The sequence below is a fragment of the Alosa alosa genome, chromosome 12 (genome assembly GCF_017589495.1).
Source record: "Alosa alosa isolate M-15738 ecotype Scorff River chromosome 12, AALO_Geno_1.1, whole genome shotgun sequence".
NCBI lineage: Eukaryota > Metazoa > Chordata > Actinopteri > Clupeiformes > Clupeidae > Alosa > Alosa alosa.
The window spans coordinates 5,064,208-5,085,035 of NC_063200.1; the positions used below are offsets into that span (position 1 = coordinate 5,064,208).

Consider the following 20,828-nt stretch of genomic DNA (forward strand, 5'->3'; position numbering starts at 1 on the left):
GAAACTTGAAGTTCAAACAGTGGAAGGAGAGGAGGAGACTTTAGCTTTGCTTTTTATGTTTTTCCAAAGCGACCTGCAATAGGACCGGCAATAAAGCTCTCAACTTGGGAGCCCAAACAGCTTTTGCAGCAGTGTGAAGTGTGTATGTGTGTATAGAAGTAGGTTTTGTTTTGGCGTGAACGCTTTTTAGCCGAGTGCTATGATCCTCTCCTCCCGCTCTCTCCTTCCCATTCCCCGCCCTATCCCAGCATGTGGAACGAGCACAAGACAAAACATGTCCGCTTCCTTAGGAGCTCCAGAGATGCTCATATGTCCTGGATGACGTTCTCTTCACTTCATTTGTATATCAGTGTCTTGTCTTGTCACCGCAGTTGTCCTGTCTGTAGACGTAGGACACATCATCTGTCCACGTTGTTAAGTGGTGTCTCAATGTCACTGTTTGTGTTCACCTCACCTTAACTGGGTGCCATGGTGCTTCAGACACTCTTTAATAGACACATTCTTATGGAAGTTTGATAAAAAAACTAAACTCTTACTGACTCCACACAATCTGAACTAGCAACACACATAGCGGTTGCTCAGGTACACAATCTGGACCAACCCAACCCAACTCAACTCAAAAAGGGCAAACGGCACAACTCCACCACTCTCCACTCTCTCGTGAGCCCCTTCTGTGACGCTGACTGCTGTTTTTTTGTCCCCTCCGCCCCTCCCGCGCCACCAACAGAGCAAGCACCAGAAGCACCAGGCCTTCGAGGCTGAGCTTCACGCCAACGCCGACCGCATCCGCGGCGTGATCGACACCGGCAACACTCTCATCCAGAGAGGAGCCTGTGCTGGCAGTGAGGATGCCGTCAAGGTAAGTTAAAGAACGAGTGTGTGTGTTTTTTTTTTTGTGGTAATGATACAGTGAATGGCTGTGCTCTAAACTCGGAATTGTGTGTGTGTGTGTGTGTGTGTGTGTGTGTGTGTGTGTTACCTCATCAGGCCCGTCTCAATGCCCTGGACGAGCAGTGGCAGTTCCTGGTGAACAAGTCTGCTGAGAAGAGCCAGAAGCTGAAGGAGGCCAACAAGCAGCAGAACTTCAACACCGGCATCAAAGACTTCGACTTCTGGCTGTCGGAGGTACGCATGGCTACCACCACCATTAAATAACCCAATACATTACAGATTTGCTTTTAAACGGAGAATAAACTGTGAAGATTTAGGACTGAGATGCTATCTGATGCTGGCAGTTGCAGTGTTTTAAATAACGGTTTTCTCCTCTTAGGTGGAGGCTCTTCTGGCTTCTGAGGATTACGGCAAAGACCTGGCCTCCGTCAACAACCTGCTGAAGAAGCACCAGCTGCTGGAGGCTGACATTTCTGCTCATGAGGTAACCAGGATTTCCATCAACCACTATCTGATTGGTGCATTGATATGAATTAATAACTGAACCAACACGCTCAACACCTTAGTGTAATCTCAGCTGGGTGCTGAATCCTCCCTAAGAGTCAATATAAGCATAATCACATTGAAGAAGGACGCCTGGTCCAATTCAGAATTGCATTGATTCTACGGTCTCCTTGTGCATGTATCTGCATTGAGTGTGCTGACCGTGCACTCTGCTTGTGTGTCCTCAGGACCGTCTGAAGGATTTGAATGGCCAGGCTGACAGCCTGATGTCCAGCCAAGCCTTCGACACCACACAGGTCAAGGACAAGCGCGATGCCGTCAATGGTCGCTTTGGCAAGATCAAGAGCATGGCCGCAGGGCGCCGTGCCAAGCTCAACGAGTCGCACCGCCTGCACCAGTTCTTTAGGGATTTGGACGATGAGGAGTCATGGATCAAGTAAGGCTGCCCCCTAGTGTCCTGGCTACAGTACTGCAATTGAAAACCACACTGAAGTGTTTGAAGTGTGAAGCTGATTTAGCTTTTTTCTTCAGTTAGTGAACTGATGTCTTTGTTTTCCACTTGCCACTTTCAGAGAAAAGAAATTGCTAGTGAGTTCGGAGGACTATGGACGTGATTTGACAGGAGTGCAGAATCTGCGGAAGAAACATAAGAGGCTGGAGGCTGAGCTGGGTGCCCACGAGCCTGCCATTCAGGTGAACGCCCAGGTGTAATCTTCAGTGTGTAATCTATACCACCAGCTGTGAAGGACTGTGCTAAATTACCGGTCTTTTTTTTTTTTTATGAACAGTCTGTGCTGGACACTGGCAAGAAGCTGTCGGATGACAACACCATCGGCCAGGAGGAGATCCAGCAGAGGTTGGCCCAGTTTGTGGAGCACTGGAAGGAGCTGAAGGACTTGGCTGCTGCCCGGTAAGACCCCATGCTGACCGCAGGGCTTAAAAGTTCTCAGGCTCTGTGCCTGCATTTCTGATTTTACAATGGATAATTCTATATAACAACTTTCTGATGACCTCATGCACAGATATTGTCCCTTGCTTTTAAAGCTCTGTAACAGCTACACACTCTTAACAGCACAGAAATCTGCCTCCTCTCTGCAAAGCAGAGGAGTGTATCTTCATATACTCAGATGTTGACGCTAACGTTTTTTCTGTTTTGTGTGTGCAGTGGGCAGAGACTGGAGGAGTCGCTGGAGTACCAGCAGTTTGTTGCGAATGTGGAGGAAGAGGAAGCGTGGATTAATGAGAAACTGAACCTGGTTGGAAGTGAAGACTATGGTGATACCCTGGCTGCTGTGCAGGTGAGTGGAGCTCCTTATGATATCTGGGCACTCTGAAATCATCTTGACTGGTGTAGCCATTCCTATGTGACGCTGTAGGAGATGGGTGGTCATGTGGATTTTGTCTGTCTCCACAGGGCTTGTTGAAGAAGCATGAAGCGTTTGAGACTGATTTTACTGTGCATAGAGATAGAGTGAATGATGTATGTGCCAATGGAGATGAACTCATCAAGAAGGTAAGTGTGTGTCAAGTCACTCAATCCAAATACATATGTCCATGTGCCACTGCTAAACATTTGTGGCTTTTATCTGTAGTTATATGTCGGTGTATTTTGTGACGTCAGGGACTTGAGAACTTGTTTTTTTCCACTTCTGTAGAACAACCACCATGTGGATAACATCACGGCTAAGATGAAGGCCCTGAAGGGGAAGGTGGCCGAGCTGGAGAGAGCTGCCGCCCAGAGGAAGGCCAAGCTGGACGAGAACTCTGCCTTCCTGCAGTTCAACTGGAAGGCCGACGTGGTGGAGTCCTGGATCGGTGAGTGCGAACGCAAGAGAATAGTGAGGTGTTAACAACTCAATTTCCTGAATATATTACAAGGATAGAAGATAATGGATTGAACATTTCTCAGCCATCAACCTTAGTTGAGAAGACCCAGTATTATTTGATTAGGATTAGTGCAAAGCAAAGCAAAGATCTGGGTATTGTTATTCTGACGTGTGTGTGTGTGTCTCTTCAGGTGAGAAGGAGAACAGCCTGAAGACTGATGATTATGGTCGTGACCTGTCCTCAGTGCAGACCCTGCTCACTAAGCAGGTACGATACATAACATGCAATTATAATAATTACATGCATACATGACATGCATACAGTACATGCATAACATTCTGAACCATACCAGACATGTAATACAGTGCAATACGGAAGTCCAACCCAAAGTCAGTTTTGAATAACAATGTGATGTGTGTTCTTTAAGTATATAATTTGTTACTGTGTGTGTGTGTGTGTATATGTGTATATATATATATATATATATATATATATATATATATATATATATATATATATATATATATATATATATATATATATATATATATATAGTTTAACACTGACACATGAAAAAGGCAGAGTTTACTTGCATGTCTGCAAAGCCCCAAAAACCCTTCTGACACATTTCTCTCGTTCTGTCCGCTCTACTCCATGGTCCTGCGCTGGGCTGGGCTGCCTCTGCAGGAGACCTTTGATGCTGGCCTGCAGGCCTTCCAGCAGGAGGGCATCGCCAACATCACCGCCCTCAAAGACCAGCTGCTGGCTGCCAAACACGTACAGTCCCGTGCCATCGAGGCCCGCCACGCCACGCTCATGAAGCGCTGGAACCAGCTGCTGTCCAACTCGGATTCCCGCAAGAAGAAGCTTCTGGAAGCCCAGGAGCACTTCAGAAAGGTCACAGAACAACAGATGCCATTAATAGTCTTTAATAGAAATTTGGACAGAAACTGATACAATTTTGACTGTGTTTTTGTCTCGATTTATTGTCTAGAAATATATTAGCAATACTGTAGCCCTAAGATTTCATTTAATCTGGGAATCTCGCCCCTCTACAATATCACTGCCTTGTCCACATGCAGGTTGAGGACCTGTTCTTGACCTTTGCCAAGAAGGCGTCTGCTTTCAACTCCTGGTTTGAGAACGCTGAGGAGGATCTGACTGACCCGGTGCGCTGCAACTCTCTGGAAGAGATCCGGGCGCTACGTGATGCCCACGACGCCTTCCGCGCCTCCCTCAGCTCGGCCGAGGCCGACTTCAACCAGCTGGCCGAGCTGGACCGACAGATCAAGAGCTACCAGGTGGTATCCAACCCCTACACTTGGTTTACCATGGAGGCCTTGGACGAGACCTGGAGGAACCTGCAGAAGATCATCAAGGTAACGGATGCTCGCTGGAGTCCAGTGTAGCTGTTGATGTTTGGAATTGGCACCAAGTGATTTTGAGCCTTTACTAGTGATGAAACATGACCTACAGTATCTTGTGGGTCTTATATTGAGAAATTCCCATTCTGATGCAGGCTAAAGTTGATTAATGTGGATGTTTATCTTAAAGCTTTTGGTCTGTCAGCACTTCTGAGTGGTTACCTGTGAATGTTTGGAAATGACATTTCTCACTAAACCCCGCAGGAGCGTGAGCTGGAGTTGCAGAAGGAGCAGAGGCGCCAGGAGGAGAACGATAAGCTGCGGCAGGAGTTTGCCCAGCACGCCAACGCCTTCCACCAGTGGCTACAGGAGACCAGGTGTGTGTGTGTGTGTGTGTGTGTGTGGGGGTCCTCACAACGCAGCTTTTTTTGTTTTGCGTGTGTGTGTGCTCTACCATAGTGTGTGTGTGTGTGTGTGTGACCATTACATCAGACCCTTATTCAGAAATGACTTGCATGCAACTCATGGAACGTCAGGAGCACAGTGTTTTGATGGGCTATATCTTGAGGTCTTATTCTCCGTGCATGTTCTGGTACACACTTCTGATGCATGTTATCATACACTGTGGGGCTTTGATGACCTAAACACTGGTAGATTTCTTACATTTCAGCACAGTGGCTTTTGTCTTCAGTCATCCGTGTGTAAAGTCAGTGCATGTGTTAGTGCCATGTTGTCTATGTGTCTATTTGGGGTGCTTTAAGTGTATGGGTCACTGCTCCGCTTCACGCGGACACACCTCCTGTGCACTCTGTGTGTGTGTCTCCTCATGTGCCGCCCAGTGAGGTAGAGAAGTGGCAGAGATGTCAGTGCTCTGTGTTTTAACCAATGTTTTTTTCTTTTTTTTTTTTTTTCTCCCCCCTCTCTCTATCTATCTCTTTCTTCCCTTTGTCCCCCATCCGCCCCTCCTGCTCTCTCTCTCTCTCTCTCTCTCTCTCTCGCGCTGCTTCCTCGATGCTTGGGATCACTTTTCTTATCAGGACATACCTTCTGGATGGGTTAATATCATATTTATTCCTCTCCATTTGCTGTGTTGTCAGTGTTGTGTTTTTGTCATGTATGATTGGTGAAAATGTTTGTGTGAGTGTGTGTACATGGTGTGAATGAGGAAGTGCTTGTGGTGTGTGAAGAACCACGTCAACGGAGGCCAGGTGCTGCCTTAAGAAAGGTACCTGGGGAGAGTGGAACTTTGCCTGAGGCAGGTTTGTCCATAATTTACATGGGCAGAACGGTAGGTGCAGGAGAGTAGCACACAAGCCAAACCAGCTAGATCTGTTACTCCAGGTTCCAACCTTCTATGTGAATGTACATCTCTCATTTGTATACTCTTTGTTCCTCTTTATTTTAGTGTTACACATTTCTTTAAAGTACTTTTTTTTATATATTTCTTTTTAATACACTCTCCATCCCTTCCCCCCCTCCTCCCTTCTCTGAATAGCATAGCCTATCGACGGGTTATTCGTGTCTATCAGTACGAGGTTGATGATGATCTCTCTGGAAGGTTTTCCTCTCCCTTTTTTCTTGGATTCGTCCTCCTTACCCCACCTCACCCGTTTGGGTTGTGTCTTCATGCACGCGAGTCTAAACCCACCATTTGGGCTCTGGCGTGTGCAGTTTCCTTTTACTAACCTTCACTGCAATGTGGCTACGTGAAACCTGAGATGAGGCTCTTGATTTCAAGCTGCTTAAACCAAAAAAAAAACAAAAAAAAAGGCCTGGCTACATTGAGCACTTTTTTCAAACGAGTGTACAGTTCACGATTTCTTTTTTCTCATCGTAATTTTCATGCACCAGTTTCAGGGATGGAAACTGCAAAAAATGTGGGAACTGTTCATACAGACAGATCTGAATGTGGGACAGTTCATGAATTTCATACGACCATGTTCATTTGTTTACACACAGAACTGTTCATGTTTTTCATACATACAGATCTGAATTTGGGAACTGTTCATACATACAGAACTGTTCATACGTACAGAACTGTTCATACATACAGATCTGAATTTGGGAACTGTTCATACATACAGAACTGTTCATACACACAGAACTGTTCATACACACAGAACTGTTCACACATAGTCTACAGATCTGAATGTGGACCATCGTTTGTTTTGTTTGTTTTTGTCTTGCTTCTCCCACGTTGTTTGGAAAGAATGGGTTTTCAAGTTCACCATGACAAAAACAAAATCCATTCAACTTCATTTTGTCTCACTATCCACATAATTACACCTATGGAAATGAATAATTAACAAAGTGAAACCAAACCCAGCAGTTTCTAGCCCTGTGAGTAGAGGTCCTAACCTCGCATGGTAAGGTATACCATGATTATGAAATGGCTTTCTTTGGCATGGGCTGAGTGGCAGCTTCTAGGTGCATTCTGGGATACATAGTTTTATCATGTCAGGTCCCATTCAGAAACGAAACTTCGGTAAGTTCGGTCACCAGCTCAAGAACTTGCTTACATTCTTAAACATTTAAATGTTGAGGGGGGAAAAAAGAAAAGAAATTATCACATAAGTGGACTATGCTTACAATAAAAAAAATTCAAGTTTATTATATTTATTGCTTTTATTGGCTGTTCACAGGATGCATTATCCCACTGCAGAAAGCTTTAGTAGAATCTGTTGAGGTTGATCTGCAAGATGATGTAATTGTAGTGTGTCCATGAGTGTGTTTGAGTGAAATGAGTAGGAGTGTGATTGTGGCATGCTGTCTGAAGGCTCTAGTGTGTGTGACTGTGGGTGGGTTTGTACCTTTGCCATCCCTCATCGTGCTCTGTATGAACAGGTCCTGCATGGTGGAAGAATCCGGAACTCTGGAGTCACAGCTGGAGGCTACAAAGGTGAGGAAGAGCCCTTGATCATTCATACAGCTGTGTTCTGGCCAGTTGCACAAGTTGTTTTCACACTATCGGTAACACACTAACACTTATTATCAGTCAGGTAGAATCAGTGTTCACAAGTCCTCAATAACCACTCATGAACCTGGGATTGTTACTCAGGTTCATGACTTACTTATGCCAAAGCGAAGTTTTCAGTTCAATTAGGTTTTCATTTAGGGTTCCGTTGGTTGGTTTAGTGAAGTGTAGTGTGTTAGGATTGTGTTTGGAGTGGGCTTTCTTGATAGGATCAGCTATAAAACCCATTATCTAGTGATGTACATTTTTGCTGTATTATGTATGGATAATGTGTATGGACATGATGAGCGCTTTTGGGGGTAAATGAAAGTGTGAGCATGCTGTTGATTGTTGATGTTGTGTCTGTGTGTGGAGTTGACCCCTGTGTGTCCCTGTGCCCCTGCAGCGTAAGCACCAGGAGATCCGTGCCATGCGCAGCCAGCTGAAGAAGATCGAGGACCTGGGGGCGGCCATGGAGGAGGCGCTCATCCTGGACAACAAGTACACGGAACACAGCACGGTGGGGCTAGCGCAACAGTGGGACCAACTGGACCAGCTGGGCATGAGGATGCAGCACAACCTGGAACAGCAGATTCAGGCCAGGTCAGCGCCCCTGGGAAACACACACACACACACACACACACACCATACAAATAATGGCAGTAAGCTGAGTGATTCACTCTGTGTGGAGGTGCGATCCTGTTTGGCTGAATTGTGTTTGCTTTTCTCTCCTCTTCCAGAAACACAACCGGTGTGACAGAAGAAGCTCTGAAGGAGTTCAGTATGATGTTCAAGTGAGTCACCTGCTCGAAAAACTTGTTTATGTGGTTTCAAGCACAGATCAGTGGTTTTATTTTATAGACTAGGCACTGTTACTCATCTGAGCCTTATTTGTTTTACCCCCTCAGGCACTTCGACAAGGAGAAGTCTGGCCGTCTGAACCACCAAGAGTTCAAGTCGTGCTTACGTTCCCTCGGTTACGACCTTCCCATGGTGGAAGAAGGAGAACCGGATCCGGAGTTTGAATCCATCTTGGACACCGTGGATCCCAACAGGTGGGCATTCCACACACCTCATAACTGACTGAACTGTCATTCAAAGTTTCAAATGATGTGAACGTGTATAGCAATTTCTTGATAGTTTAATACGAGAGTGTATCTGTGTGTTTGCAGAGATGGCAACGTGTCCTTGCAGGAGTACATGGCCTTCATGATCAGTCGCGAGACAGAGAACGTCAAGTCCAGCGAAGAGATCGAAAGCGCCTTCCGTGCTCTCAGCGCAGAAAACAAACCTTTCGTCACCAAGGAAGAACTCTACCAGGTACCCACTACAACCCTCATGCCTGCATTTCGCAATATTTGCCGGACATGTGATCGTTTTGCTTGTAAAACTAAAACTGTCCCTCTAACCTTACAGAATCTGACCAAGGAACAGGCAGATTACTGCATTTCCCACATGAAGCCTTACCTGGACAGCAAGGGCCGAGAACTGCCATCCGCCTTCGACTTCGTGGAATTCACTCGCTCGCTTTTCGTCAATTGATCTCCCCGCCCCCCTGCCTGCCAGTGACCAATCGGGATGTGTTTATGGCACCACGCGCACCAATCAATACAAAGCTGAACTGCATGATTCCAACACTAGAGTTCTCTATAGTACTCAGTATCTGTATCTAGCTTATCTTAAACTATTTATCTCTCACACTCTTTGTGCTTCACTGACAACAATAGTGTAGTGGATCTGTCTGCATTTTCCTTGTGGTTGTTTTTAGCTGTTAAAGTGCTTTGCTTGATTTTAACAAACTATAGAGAGATGGTATGCTGTAACATCACCTGTAAGACTGCAGTGTGCATTAATAAACGCTACTGGTTAGAACTGGTAAAGTTGTACGGCGTGCCTTTTATTTCCTTGTAAAAAACAGATTCCAGATTTGTTTCTTTTTAAACACACACACATAGAGATATATAGATATATATAAAAATATTCATAAAAGGACATTATACTTAAGGTCACAAAGGCCTACAAGTCTGGCCACTACATCAAGTGTTCGACTGCTTCCAGTAAAAAAAGAGAAAGCCAGCATTCCCGATAATGAGTTAACAATAGTGTTTGGGTAAACTAGGCCTAATCGTTTTACACCTGGAATAGTTTAGGGGTGGATAAAAGGGCGTGTGAGTGTTAAGAGTAGGAACGCTGACCAGATAAGAACACAATGGGACACCTCAGTGTCCATCCTCCTGTGTCAACAGGCAGTAGCCCTTAGTGTTCTTGATGGATGTAAATAACAGCGCTGGTTCTTGGGGCTCCCCGGCTCAGTCTGCCACCTCATTGGCTAGCTGCTCCAGCTGGGCTGTCTCTCTGGGCCCCTGCTCTGTCAGGTTGCCACTGAGCTGCCAGATGTTGATGGTGCCATCTCCGTTTCCTGCTGCTAGAAGGTGGGTCTGCCGTGGGTTGAACTCTAGACAGTACACAGGTTTGCCACCAGTCTCCTGGTCAATCGTGGTAGCAGCTCTCAGTGACCGCCGACCCAGGTCAAAAATCTGTACCAAACCTGTCGAAACCAAAAGATACTTTCTATATTATGGAGAAAGAAAAAATATTACAATGACTATTCTTGGATACAAAGGGTGGGTCAAGTGTATTAGAAATGTTGGTGTATGTTTCTCTGAGGAAATGGCCTGCCTCCTTCCATAGATGATCTATGATCACTGGACTGAGACAATTGCATTAGGTTTGGTTTGGAGCTATCAACTGAGCATCAATCAAATTTAACAGCAAATTGGCTCTCATTAAGCCTAATTAAATGGAATTTAGATGGATGGAAATTAGACTGCTGCTCAAACGGAGCTGGAGATATTTAAATGAGCAGAGATTTAGCTGACAAAAAAACTGAGTGGAGAGCATCTTTCCTGTATGGCTTTTTATGTCTCCAGAATGACATACGACAAGTAGTTGTTATTCAATCCATCTGCAGGAATGGTTCAGATCACGGAATCAGTTTCACATATGTGTTTCCTCTGCATTATTTTTCAGCTTGCAGAGAATCTACCAGATTTCAAATTCAGACTGTGGGTTTTCCCACATTTCATCCAAACAAGACTAGCGAGATATCGCCATGGCACATGCATTCACTGCTGCATTAGCGCTGAATCACACTCAATATCATACAATGCCTCCCACCTTGTCCTGTGGCTGCTGCGAAAACAAGTGGGCGTGTTGGAGACCAGCGCACTGCAAACACGTATGATGAGTCACACACCCGCAGAGCCAGCAGGGGCTCAGCCTGGAGCAGGCTGTGGAGGTGGGCCAGGCCATCTGTCCCTCCGCTCACAAACAGGTTCCTAACACCCAGACAGACAGAGAGAGAGAGAGAGAGAGAGACGAGCTCAGTCAGTTTTACTCATGATATGAATTTACTTCATACATTCAAAATTAGGGCTAATACGGTGAGCCTAGGAAACATCAGTTACTCAAAGACCAGCTCAAAATACTGGCGGCTCAGAATAACTAAGGATGTGTAAAAAGAATAATGAACTTGAATGTCTCATTATTCACACTCTAAAATAGCAGCAGAATACATGCTGTGAGATATTTGAAGAGATTATGTGTCTTATGAGCCCCTCATATAGAATGGGGGAAAGTTGTACCCAAACATATGAGACAATAATGATATATGTTATGACATCCAAGAAGATTACAGCTGATGGAGGTAGTCACCTGTGAAATGGTGAGCAGTGCAGGGAGTGGACAGGGCCACTGCTGGGCGAGAAACAGAACTGGGCAGGAGCCCGTAGTGTCACACTCTCGCCATCAGGGAGTGCTGCAGACACTGTCTGACTGGAGAAGGCGCATTTGAGGACCAGACCCCCTTCGGAGCCCACCAGGAAGGAGTCCAGGTCCCAAGGAGAGAGGGCGAGGGCTGTGACCCCTATGCTGCTGCCACCTCTTGCCTACAGAGGAGCAGAGTTTGAGACCAGGTGACCCAAGCTGCAGAGTGACACTGCATACTTTGTCCATTTTCCCAAACTGAGTTACACTTAAATGCAATGTAAAATGCAGTAACATCCATGACCAAGTGGGAGATTAACTGCATACAGGACAAAACTATGGCTATAATTTCAAAAACTTTGTGTCACAAGTTGTCACAGTAAACGAAATGCAGCTTTGGGTGTTTGTTATAACCCCTACCTTGCTCAGTGTATTGATCATGGGCACCTGCTGTCGAACCAGGGCATATCCAGAGGCCAGCACCAGCCTGCCCTCCACTCCCTCCACTCGCCACTGCAGGACTCGGCCTCCTGAGCCTGCACTCATCACATCCAGCTCCCCTCTGCGGGAGCCAGGAACCCAGTGCACCTACAAAAGCCCAAAGCAGCAATATGTTATCTTGAATCTATCTATCTATCTATCTATCTATCTATCTATCTATCTATCTATCTAAATGAATAAATACAGAATGAGTTGCATGTAACTGTAAATGTAAAGTTGACATGGCTGTATTGACAGGGCTGAAGATCCTGGGTTATCAGCCATCACCATGGGAACAGGAGGTGTAACAGCCAAATCACACAGCGGTGTTGTACTTGCTCTGTGGATGATGTAGATGCTGGTGAAGAGCAATACCTGATACACTGGCTCCCTGTGAGTATCTGCAGACATGCCAGTCTGGGCCAGGATGGGGTCTTGTGTGCGGCTTGTGTCCCACACCACAACCTCTCCACTGTACAGCCCACCTGCAAACACATGCAGGGCTGTGAGGACAGTAGGCGAACAATAGGAAGAAATGCTTTTATTCCCACAGATAAGAGACCTTACCTGCTATCAGAGAAGGACGCTGGGGATGGAAGGACAAGCACATGACAGCACTGGCCACATCTATGGTCAAGTCAGGCCGCTTGGGGTTTAAGCCTCTTCGATCCAAGTTCCAGGTGCACACAAAGCATCTTTCTGTGTTCCAGTCACCATCATCCACTCTGAAATTATACAAATAACGGTGAGATCTAAGGTATCAAAACAAGCAAAATGCAATAGTGATAGGGAGTGAGTTGTCCAAGGTATTACCGGCCAAAGGCACAAGCAATGACCGAGCCTGTGCAACTCCAAGACAAACTGGTGACTTGGAGCCCTCTTGACTGGGCGTCTGGATGTTGAAGTCGATGAATACAGGCTACCTAATAACACAATGATGGTAAGACCACAAATGCAAGATACGCGTCTAATTGGTCTGACAGCCTGGGAATGTCCAGAACACTGTCCTCACCGTTTCTTTGTGATCAACCCAATTTACTTCAAACCCATCGAAAGCATGGCTCCTCGAATTCTTTATCAGCTCTTTGATGACCATTTCCTCGATTCCATCCAAGAATTCCTTTAAGCCAGGGTGGTCACCGCTCGTCTCGTGGTATTCAGCAAAGCAGTCCTGTGCATCGGTCTGTGTGCCATTATTCGTAACATGTAGCGCCTGTACCTCAGCCTCTGCGGTGTGCAGTGGTAATGTTTGACAGCTCCTCTGCAACAGATTGATTGGAACACACCAGTAAACTAACTCTAAGCCTTCAAAGTGTTCAGAGCGTCTCTTGAATTAGCTACATGGGTAGCTGTTAGCTAATCGCGCTTATCAACGACCGTTACTTACCGACTCCTGCACAGACTGAAGTGATCTTCTCCATGATGATTCGGTGCCAACCGAATCCAAAGTTTCATCCGTAAACATTATACCTAATTTCACCTTAAAATATTAATTAGCTTCCTAACTACCCGACTCAATGACAACAAAACACTCCCCCCACCCGGTTATGATAGAAACTGATCCCAGGGCGAAGCAGTTTGGCTGAGCAAAATTGTGCTAGTTCTAACTTTAGCTCACATTGCTATCTGGGAATAACGTTAAACCAAATATTACAGCTGGCTTTGGTGTACTCACAATGATACCCCATCTTTAGCTTTGCAAAACAGACAAAATGCTAACACAAATAACTTAAATCTCTTCCCATGGAAACAAGAGAATGTGTGTTGATGTAGCGTGTTTGGCTGATCGGCTGCTGTGCTCCTGACCAAAACTTCCGCTTTATTATTCCCTAGGAAACCGATGGACCAATGGGAGGTCTGCATGTCACCTTGGGGTCCTTTGGCAGGTCGAGCGAGCGCATTTCCAGCACCGCTCTACAGGTGTAGTGGTCACTCAGATATGTCCACCACAAACTTAGAAAAAGCAGGCATATTACATAGATTTGTGGGGGGGGTTTTCTCAGTGTGGCTGTACGTTTCATAACAATCATTAGCTGGCTACCCGGCAAATATGGAAGGATGAAAGGGAATGCAAGTCTAGCTGCAAACTGCCCTGTTTAACGCGAGTCGAGCTAACGATTACATCATTCGAAAAATTATTTTGCCTCTATTTAACTGGTTTGAAATTATGTTATAAGTTGCTGTGTAGACTGTTAGATCATTTGCATACTGTTGTGAGATGGTAATGCAGATACCCAACACACCCACAACTGTTTCAAGAGCAGTCTTTACCAGTGAACATTCTGCAGGTTCACTATTACAGTAGATCTTGTAGAGAAAGGTGGAGAAAAACACCACAGGTAAGAGACCTTTTCATATTCTACAGGCTCTTTATTTTCTCACTTAAATAATAATCCTTTAATCAGCCAAGCTCAAAATTACAAGAGGAACTTTTTTTGTGTTTTGTTTTTATTAAAAATGTAAATTTCAAACCTCATGGGTGTCTGTAAAACATTACAATGAAACTTCAATCAACATAAACCCAAATGTTGATGTGTCAAATGCCCACTTGCCCCACCCAACCCTTGTTAACTGTCCACAATGACTGTTGTACCCTGATATTGACCCCAAAAAATTTACAAGAGGTGACAACAAGCTGGTGCTTCCCATTTGTCCAAAACACATAGGAAAAACAGTGTCAACTCATGGGGCTTACCTCTGCACTGAAGAGACAAAATTGAAAATAAAAAATAAAGGGAAACAAAATGTGGCTACTTTATCTATGATTAGGTCATCACTGCACCATGGCTTATCGTTATTCAACTCACAACCATTCACAGAAAAATGTACTTGTAGACTTATAGATAAACTGCTATTTTACTTCATTACTCTCTACGTAAGATGACGTGCAGATGGTTAACATTTCTTATTGTCTTTGGAGATGCGTGTGGTAATTGAAAAGGATGCAAGAGGCTTCAGCAACAAGACTGCCACCAGTTTTCCAATGCAGGCATGTCCAGGGAATTAACTTATTAGACATGGTAAGGACAGGAGAGGCTTCAGTAGAATAAAAGACGGAGCACAAAATCATAAAAAATAAAACAAGAGAAAACGAAACAAAACAAAAAGCTCTTTTGCTCCCAATGGTTGAAGGATGAACAGGTCAAAGGAAAAACAACAGGTACGAAGGTAATTGGAATAGGTCCCCGATACTTTTAATCATCTTCCCCATCATCCTGTAACAAAGAGAAGAAGCTGTTAAACACCAGCCTTTAACACAGCTAATAACATTAGGAAAATAATGCAGAGCTGCCGTTTTAATTTTTGCTCAACCAATAACCGGCACAAGTGGTTGGCCCAATGACCCATTTCAACACCTGAGCCCCAAAAAACAAACCTCTCCATCTTCTCCATCATCCTCCTCTTCATCCTCCTCTCCCTCATCTTCATCTCCTTCCTCATCAATGTCTTCCAGGCCCTCTTCATCTTCATCCTCATCATCTTCCTCTCCTTCACCCTCTTCATCCTCCATGTCTGGGACCTATGAGCAGCAAAAAGAACTTAAATCTGTGGCATAAAGCAAGGGTCAACCATAACCCCAAACAGTTTCAATCACATTTACCAAACAAAATCTATCCATAGCAATTCGTTTTGGCAAGTAGTCGTGTAATAAGCGGGATAATGTATAGAACGCCGGTCATTATTGGGAAAATAAGTCCCTTCAGGGCGGAACAAGACCCCTCCGCTGCGCGTCGGAGTCCGGTTCGCCCTGTCTGGACTTATTTTCCCCAATAATAACCGCCGTTCTATACATCATCCCTTACTTAGTTACCGCACATTACTTTGTCAGTTGATTGTGCTGGTCTTACCAGGTAGTACTGTAAAGGGTTGGGCCAGATGTCATCCTTGATGACCTCACCGAGTTCGTCTGCCCCTGCGTCTGAGTGATCGGTGAACCATGTGAAGAAGCTCTCCGGCTCCTCGTGTTGCCTCTTTTTGCCCGCTTTATTCTGTGTTTGGCCAGTACGTTTCGTCAAATCCTACGAGAACGAAGACCGTTATCAATCTCAAATTCTCAAGAATGACAAGAGTAATGCCTTACTTCTACACAAGTGCATGGGTTTTTAAAGTAGTAGTTACCTTTCCAGCTTTCCATTTAATTTCAGTGGATTTTGAGGATGGATCACCGCTTTCATTCAAATGGAACTCTTTCGACAGGATTTTATTTTCAAAGTAAGAGTTTTCATCAAAGTACTGCAACAAGACAAAATCGAGTAAGTACATCTATGATCACTTGTTATTCAAGTAAATGTCTCTGTGTGTCAAACTTTGAACACTTACAAAGTCTATTCTGTAACCTGATTTGATGTCCTCAAACTCAGTGACCTCCACCCTGGTGAGGTAGTGAAGTGCCTCCTCGTCTTCCTCACCAAGCAGAGCTGAGACTAAAAATAAAAAATAAAAACAATTACTAAAAAAACATTTCACAGCTCAAACACATGTATGTCTCACCAATATTGACAGATGAATCATTATGCTCATTTTCTGTCTAGTTGAAGACATTATCGGTCTAAAATTTAATTATAACATGTTTTAATCTAATACATCATTGAAATTAACTCAACTTCAGCTTGAATGTCACTGTATTTCAACTCATTCCGACAATTCAGACATAAGTATCAACTCACCTTGTGGATGGTTGACGAACGTCGTGACCCAGAAGTTGGGGATTTTGGCTATGAGTTCTGACCTCTTCTGGAAGAATGGCTGGCGTAGCTTATTGTACTTCTGCTCTACTTTTAAAATTTCCTCACTTGCCTGTTCATTCAATCTGTACAGGAGGGAAAACATGTCAGAAAACAAGCACTAGCCAAAAAAAACCTGAGTAAATGTCAAATGAAATACTACCATACCTGTCAATTTCATTCTGTACTTCATCGATGTGTTCGATTGCTTCCTGTTGCTCTTTTTCTAGAAAGAGACAATAATGAGACATAATTAAATAACTTCAACATTTGAAGCATTGGCAACGAACAAAACATGAATATGTAGAACATAGAAATAATCATGTAGTTTGTCAGCTTGTTCTTTAACGTTACAACGTTAATTTACTAACGTTGCATTATTTTGCAAAGGAGACACAAAGAATATCAAGATTATTTCGCGGAACGATAGAAAAATCGATCTCATATTGGTAGATCAATAGTATACGTGGTCACAAACATTTTATGGGTCAACTCTACAATGTTACCGCATAACGTTAATGTTACAGATAACGACCAAGGCAAGTCCAAACGGTTTATGAATCCTTCACGTTACATTGCTCATCAATTCTCACCAACAGTAGGACACACTGGTACCCTACAGGTCAACATACTAGCTAAGAGCATTCAAGAAGTCTCGACCGAAGTAGCCACTCAAGCCGTTCTGATGCTGCTTCCTGCTGCTACACAAGGCCGCGTGGTTTGAATGAGGAAGGCCGCACGCTGGAAATCCTGAATCCAGCCTAGCTGGCTAGTAACTTGACGTTCTCTAGCTAGCTTGCCCTCCTTGGTCGGGAAACTACGTAGCTGCGTTCGGAGTATTTAAAGACCGATATGAAACAGCCAAAGTGAAGCGCAACAAAATTACCGTCAGCAAACTTGTCAGTCAATGTCATGTAGAATGCAAAAACAGTTCAACAAGGGCCACATGCCGCTAACCCGCTAAGATAGGATGGCGGGACACAATAAGTGGCAGCGTAACGTTAGCTAACTATGCTAGCAAGCGCAGGGCCTTATGAGTCACACCAAAGCAAAATATACAATTACCAAAAGTATATATATGCATTGAACGAATATTTTTTTAACCAAACTGGGGCTGTATACATATCTACCCAGAATTCGAGCATATAAGACAAATATAGCCAGGTGTTCCTTGAAGTCACATGCGTGGCACAATGAATTCTATGCAAGGGAAACATGGCCTCCCCGAACCTGGTCTGTTGTTTCGCAAACACATTCGCACTACACTGAAGCGAATGCTGCGGCACAATATCATCACTCGTGAAGGACCCTCAACACTTCTTTTGCAACGTACAGCGTCTGACAATACAAAGACCAACTCATTCGCAACATTACCGACTACGGAGAGAACAAGTGAAAATGGCGGTGCTTAGGAGGCCGCCATTACTTACCGGAGGTCTCGTCCGCTCCGTCATGGTTTGAGTTCTGCTCCTTTCTACTGACTTTCGCCGCCGACGCCGACATGATTTTCGGATTCTGGCAGTGTTGAACTCCACAAAAATATATTCCGTTCAATTACAAATCTCCCCTGAGGAAGAAAAAAGTTAGTTGACTCTAGGTTGGAGAAGTGCGACTAAAAACGTGTGTCGTGCACCCCCACAGCATAGAACGAGAAGCTTAACACACCGCCGCCGCTTCCACCACCACACAGAGCTCGGTCTCACTCACGCGCTCCACTCCTTCTGCGAACGCGCTTTAGCTATGAAAATTGAATAGACAACCCCGCCTCTCCAGGGACGATTTACAAAACGCCGCTCGCTCCCGTTGTTACCTTCTGATTGGTGGTTATCAGTAAAGGAGGTGGGATCGCTATGGAAACAACGCCCAGAGTGCGTCACACAGTACACAACAGTGCATTTTTTTTATTTTCTTGGTAGAGTAGGGTCGGGACTAGGTCGGGACCAATTTTATGATGAAATGGAGGTTGATGCGCCAGTGCTATTATTTAAATTATAAAGTATAGCATATAGTTAATTTCATATATATATATTATAATGTATATAATTTCAGATAATGATCGAATAAGCCTAATTACTGCCCATGCTATTTTATAGATTGTTGTAGCCTACTTCTATTGTGCATGACCAGCTGCACCAGTAATGATGGTTATCCTGGATCAAATCCATCGCCTACAACGAATGGTGACTTTGTAATCATCCTAAAAAAGTTGACGTGTAACATTCTATCAATCACATTTAAACATAGTGTATTTTTCCTCAAAACATGCAAAGTTCATTTTCTCAGAAATAGTTGAAAACAAGATTATATTATGTAATCTTTCAAATATGTTTTTTTGTTTATTCATTTTTGTTCTGGACATTTGTTTATTGTAAGCTAATTGATTTTAAAGCCATATATGTCTTTATGCCCTCTGCTAGTCCCACTAACCTTTCCACTGAATCGTTGGTTCCCCTTTTATGTAGAACAAAATTCAAATGCAAACTAAGATTTACACTAGAGTGTTTAGATTTTAATATATTAAGATATACACCTTTGTGCATGGTCTAAAGAGGTCAGCGAAACATGGAGCAAGACGTTTGGTTTTGATTGGCAGGAGCCTTAACCAACAGAAGTTTGGTCAAGGAGGCGTCTCCGTAGATTTCAAACCCCGGACTCAAACACACAAAAAAAAACTTTCAGAAAAGTACCGGTGGTGGTGGTGTGTGCAATGGACAGTCTGGCTGTTTTCGCGAGAACAGCCAAGGCTGTCGTAGGAAATACTGGAAACTGAGTAGGCCTACTGGTTCGACCTAGTTTCGAAATGTGTGTTTCTGTGATTAAACCTGGTTGTTAGCTGGTATGCCTTTATCTTCTAGTTTGAAGTAAACTGGGCTAAGTGAATGGCAGCTCACCACTTTGTCTGAGGCCATCGTTAACCCAGTGGCAAAGTTTAACTTCGTAGTATTAGTTTGCTGCGACGAAACAACGTTGGAAGAAAGCTTAAGTTTAACGTTATCAGGACAGTCGAGTGAACGTTATCCTCGTAGCTTCTAGGTGGTAACGGGGGTCTTGGATCTCTGAATATAAGTTGACATGGCGAGCGTTACTCTACAGGTAAGGTCGATATTAATTTCAACAACTTGCTTAATGCCTCATCATTTCATTTTGTTAGATAGTTAACGTTACTTTTTGAAAACTACCATGGCGTTGTATTAATGTTAAGAATTAATACAACGTTAAGTTACAGTTAGACTATCCTAAAGTTTGGTCAATAACATGGCTAGCGATAAATCATGGTCATAATGTCGTCCACTGTAATTTACTAGACTATTTTCCCAATAAAAAGCTAACTTGGGTGAAATAATGTGATCCCAGACGTTCGCCAGCATAACTTGATATTCCTGGTAACTGACGTTATTGTACGCCATGGGAAATTAAATAACTAAAATAACGTTTAACTGTTAACGTTAGCTAACGAGTAGCAAGCCTTTTTTTTTTTACATCTTTGTTCACAATAGTACTAACGTTATGGGCCAGATGAAATTATGTCACACGTTCAGCTCATAAGTTACTCACCGAAATCTCGGCATCAAAACTATTGAGTTGGCAAGAGTAGTGTATTCAGACTTTCTGGTTTTACTGGTTTAACAGGGTTTGGTTACTGAATGCCTGTCCCACTGTCGAACACTGAATGCCAAACAACGTCGAAAATAGTCAGGTCCAGTCATTTTGAGGGGAGAAAAACGCCTTTCCGCTTTGGAAATGATCTATGATATTCCATCTTGCAAGCATTTCGGGTTTTCCATTTGCATGCTTTGCCATGAGAGGTGAGGACAGAGCAGCCTCTGTTTTCCCTTGAACACTACAAAGACAGCCTCATGTCTTGAAACGTGATTCCCTCAAATTTGACCGTTGTCCCGAACAAAAATAACGTTTTATTGTATGAACAGTGAAATACTAGTCGGTAGTTAACCCCCATTGAACACCCCTTACAGAACTTGTCAGTTTGTTTTAAATATGTAAATTGTCATACATGTGTGTTATGTGTATTTCCAGTCTCTGCTAGCTCTCGTCAAAGTAAACCTTGTTGAAAACATGCTCCTAATCTTTATCTGTACAGGATTTCTTGTAGGGGCCAGAAGCCAATGACCAAAGTGTGTTCTGGTGTTCATGTTTATGTGCTTCAGATTTCAGCTGGCAACATTGGAATTGATTGCTCTTGGTGCATACATACGCAATACTGGAGACCTGTAGTTATTTTCACTTCATGCTTTTCCCCTTCATCAGTGTCTTGTCAGTGTCTCTTTCACTTTGCTCTGTCTGTTTGGAGAGGTGGAGTAG

The 20,828-nt window shown here is 43.9% G+C and overlaps 3 protein-coding genes across 15 annotated transcripts in view; 1 reads left to right on the forward strand and 2 right to left on the reverse strand.

Moving 5' to 3' along the window:
- The window catches only part of sptan1 (spectrin alpha, non-erythrocytic 1), a 36,505-nt gene extending 27,090 nt beyond the window's left edge, over positions 1-9,415 (forward strand). For 6 of the 10 annotated variants that reach the window (XM_048258486.1, XM_048258484.1, XM_048258487.1 and 3 more), the window contains 21 exons: positions 728-859; positions 988-1,125; positions 1,271-1,375; positions 1,623-1,831; positions 1,968-2,088; positions 2,184-2,305; positions 2,561-2,693; positions 2,810-2,908; positions 3,051-3,210; positions 3,413-3,489; positions 3,910-4,119; positions 4,305-4,601; positions 4,851-4,963; positions 5,624-5,641; positions 6,082-6,144; positions 7,431-7,485; positions 7,946-8,142; positions 8,280-8,333; positions 8,448-8,594; positions 8,712-8,859; positions 8,956-9,415. In XM_048258486.1, coding sequence (XP_048114443.1) covers positions 728-859; positions 988-1,125; positions 1,271-1,375; positions 1,623-1,831; positions 1,968-2,088; positions 2,184-2,305; positions 2,561-2,693; positions 2,810-2,908; positions 3,051-3,210; positions 3,413-3,489; positions 3,910-4,119; positions 4,305-4,601; positions 4,851-4,963; positions 5,624-5,641; positions 6,082-6,144; positions 7,431-7,485; positions 7,946-8,142; positions 8,280-8,333; positions 8,448-8,594; positions 8,712-8,859; positions 8,956-9,081 — 2,724 coding nt within the window. In that variant the 3' untranslated portion in view covers positions 9,082-9,415. The remainder of the gene's footprint in view (positions 1-727; positions 860-987; positions 1,126-1,270; positions 1,376-1,622; positions 1,832-1,967; positions 2,089-2,183; positions 2,306-2,560; positions 2,694-2,809; positions 2,909-3,050; positions 3,211-3,412; positions 3,490-3,909; positions 4,120-4,304; positions 4,602-4,850; positions 4,964-5,623; positions 5,642-6,081; positions 6,145-7,430; positions 7,486-7,945; positions 8,143-8,279; positions 8,334-8,447; positions 8,595-8,711; positions 8,860-8,955) is intronic. The other 4 variants (XM_048258489.1, XM_048258490.1, XM_048258492.1 and 1 more) reach the window with 1 other exon arrangement.
- Positions 9,416-20,182, reverse strand: dync2i2 (dynein 2 intermediate chain 2). 4 transcript variants are annotated; one of them, XR_007195224.1, is made up of 11 exons: positions 13,460-13,610; positions 13,172-13,254; positions 12,797-13,045; positions 12,598-12,707; positions 12,352-12,509; positions 12,160-12,269; positions 11,725-11,892; positions 11,254-11,486; positions 10,717-10,877; positions 9,790-10,087; positions 9,416-9,695 (listed from the first exon to the last, which is right to left on the reverse strand). XR_007195224.1 is itself a non-coding variant. In XM_048258497.1 (10 exons), the coding sequence occupies exons 2-10, from the start codon at positions 13,247-13,249 to the stop codon at positions 9,849-9,851; spliced, it is 1,506 nt and encodes a 501-aa protein (XP_048114454.1). In that variant the 5' UTR covers positions 13,250-13,254; positions 20,064-20,182; the 3' UTR covers positions 9,416-9,848. The 4 variants fall into 4 exon arrangements, 3 of the variants coding, with proteins under 3 accessions (XP_048114454.1, XP_048114452.1, XP_048114453.1); XM_048258497.1 differs by lacking the exon at positions 13,460-13,610 and adding an exon at positions 20,064-20,182 and having other exon boundaries at positions 9,416-10,087; XM_048258495.1 differs by having other exon boundaries at positions 9,416-10,087.
- setb (SET nuclear proto-oncogene b) lies at positions 14,134-18,253 on the reverse strand. Its single transcript, XM_048258499.1, has 8 exons — positions 17,939-18,253; positions 16,677-16,734; positions 16,452-16,594; positions 16,105-16,208; positions 15,904-16,017; positions 15,633-15,803; positions 15,161-15,304; positions 14,134-14,999 (listed from the first exon to the last, which is right to left on the reverse strand). Exons 1-8 carry the CDS (start codon positions 18,009-18,011, stop codon positions 14,979-14,981), a joined length of 828 nt encoding a protein of 275 aa, XP_048114456.1. The 5' UTR covers positions 18,012-18,253; the 3' UTR covers positions 14,134-14,978.
- Positions 20,183-20,828: the final 646 nt, after the last annotated feature.

Bases quoted from the DNA above. Each gene is read 5' to 3' on its own strand.
- dync2i2 (XM_048258495.1), bottom strand. The intron at 12,270-12,351 runs GTAAGGTCTCTT...ATGTGTTTGCAG, and splicing joins GCGTCCTTCTCTGATAGCAG to GTGGGCTGTACAGTGGAGAG. The intron at 11,487-11,724 runs GTAGGGGTTATA...GCTCCTCTGTAG, and splicing joins TGATCAATACACTGAGCAAG to GCAAGAGGTGGCAGCAGCAT.
- setb (XM_048258499.1), bottom strand. From the start codon at position 18,011: ATGTCGGCGTCGGCGGCGAAAGTCAGTAGAAAGGAGCAGAACTCAAAC. The intron at 15,804-15,903 runs GTAACTACTACT...TCGTTCTCGTAG, and splicing joins TTAAATGGAAAGCTGGAAAG to GATTTGACGAAACGTACTGG. The intron at 15,305-15,632 runs GTAAGACCAGCA...TGCTGCTCATAG, and splicing joins ACCCTTTACAGTACTACCTG to GTCCCAGACATGGAGGATGA.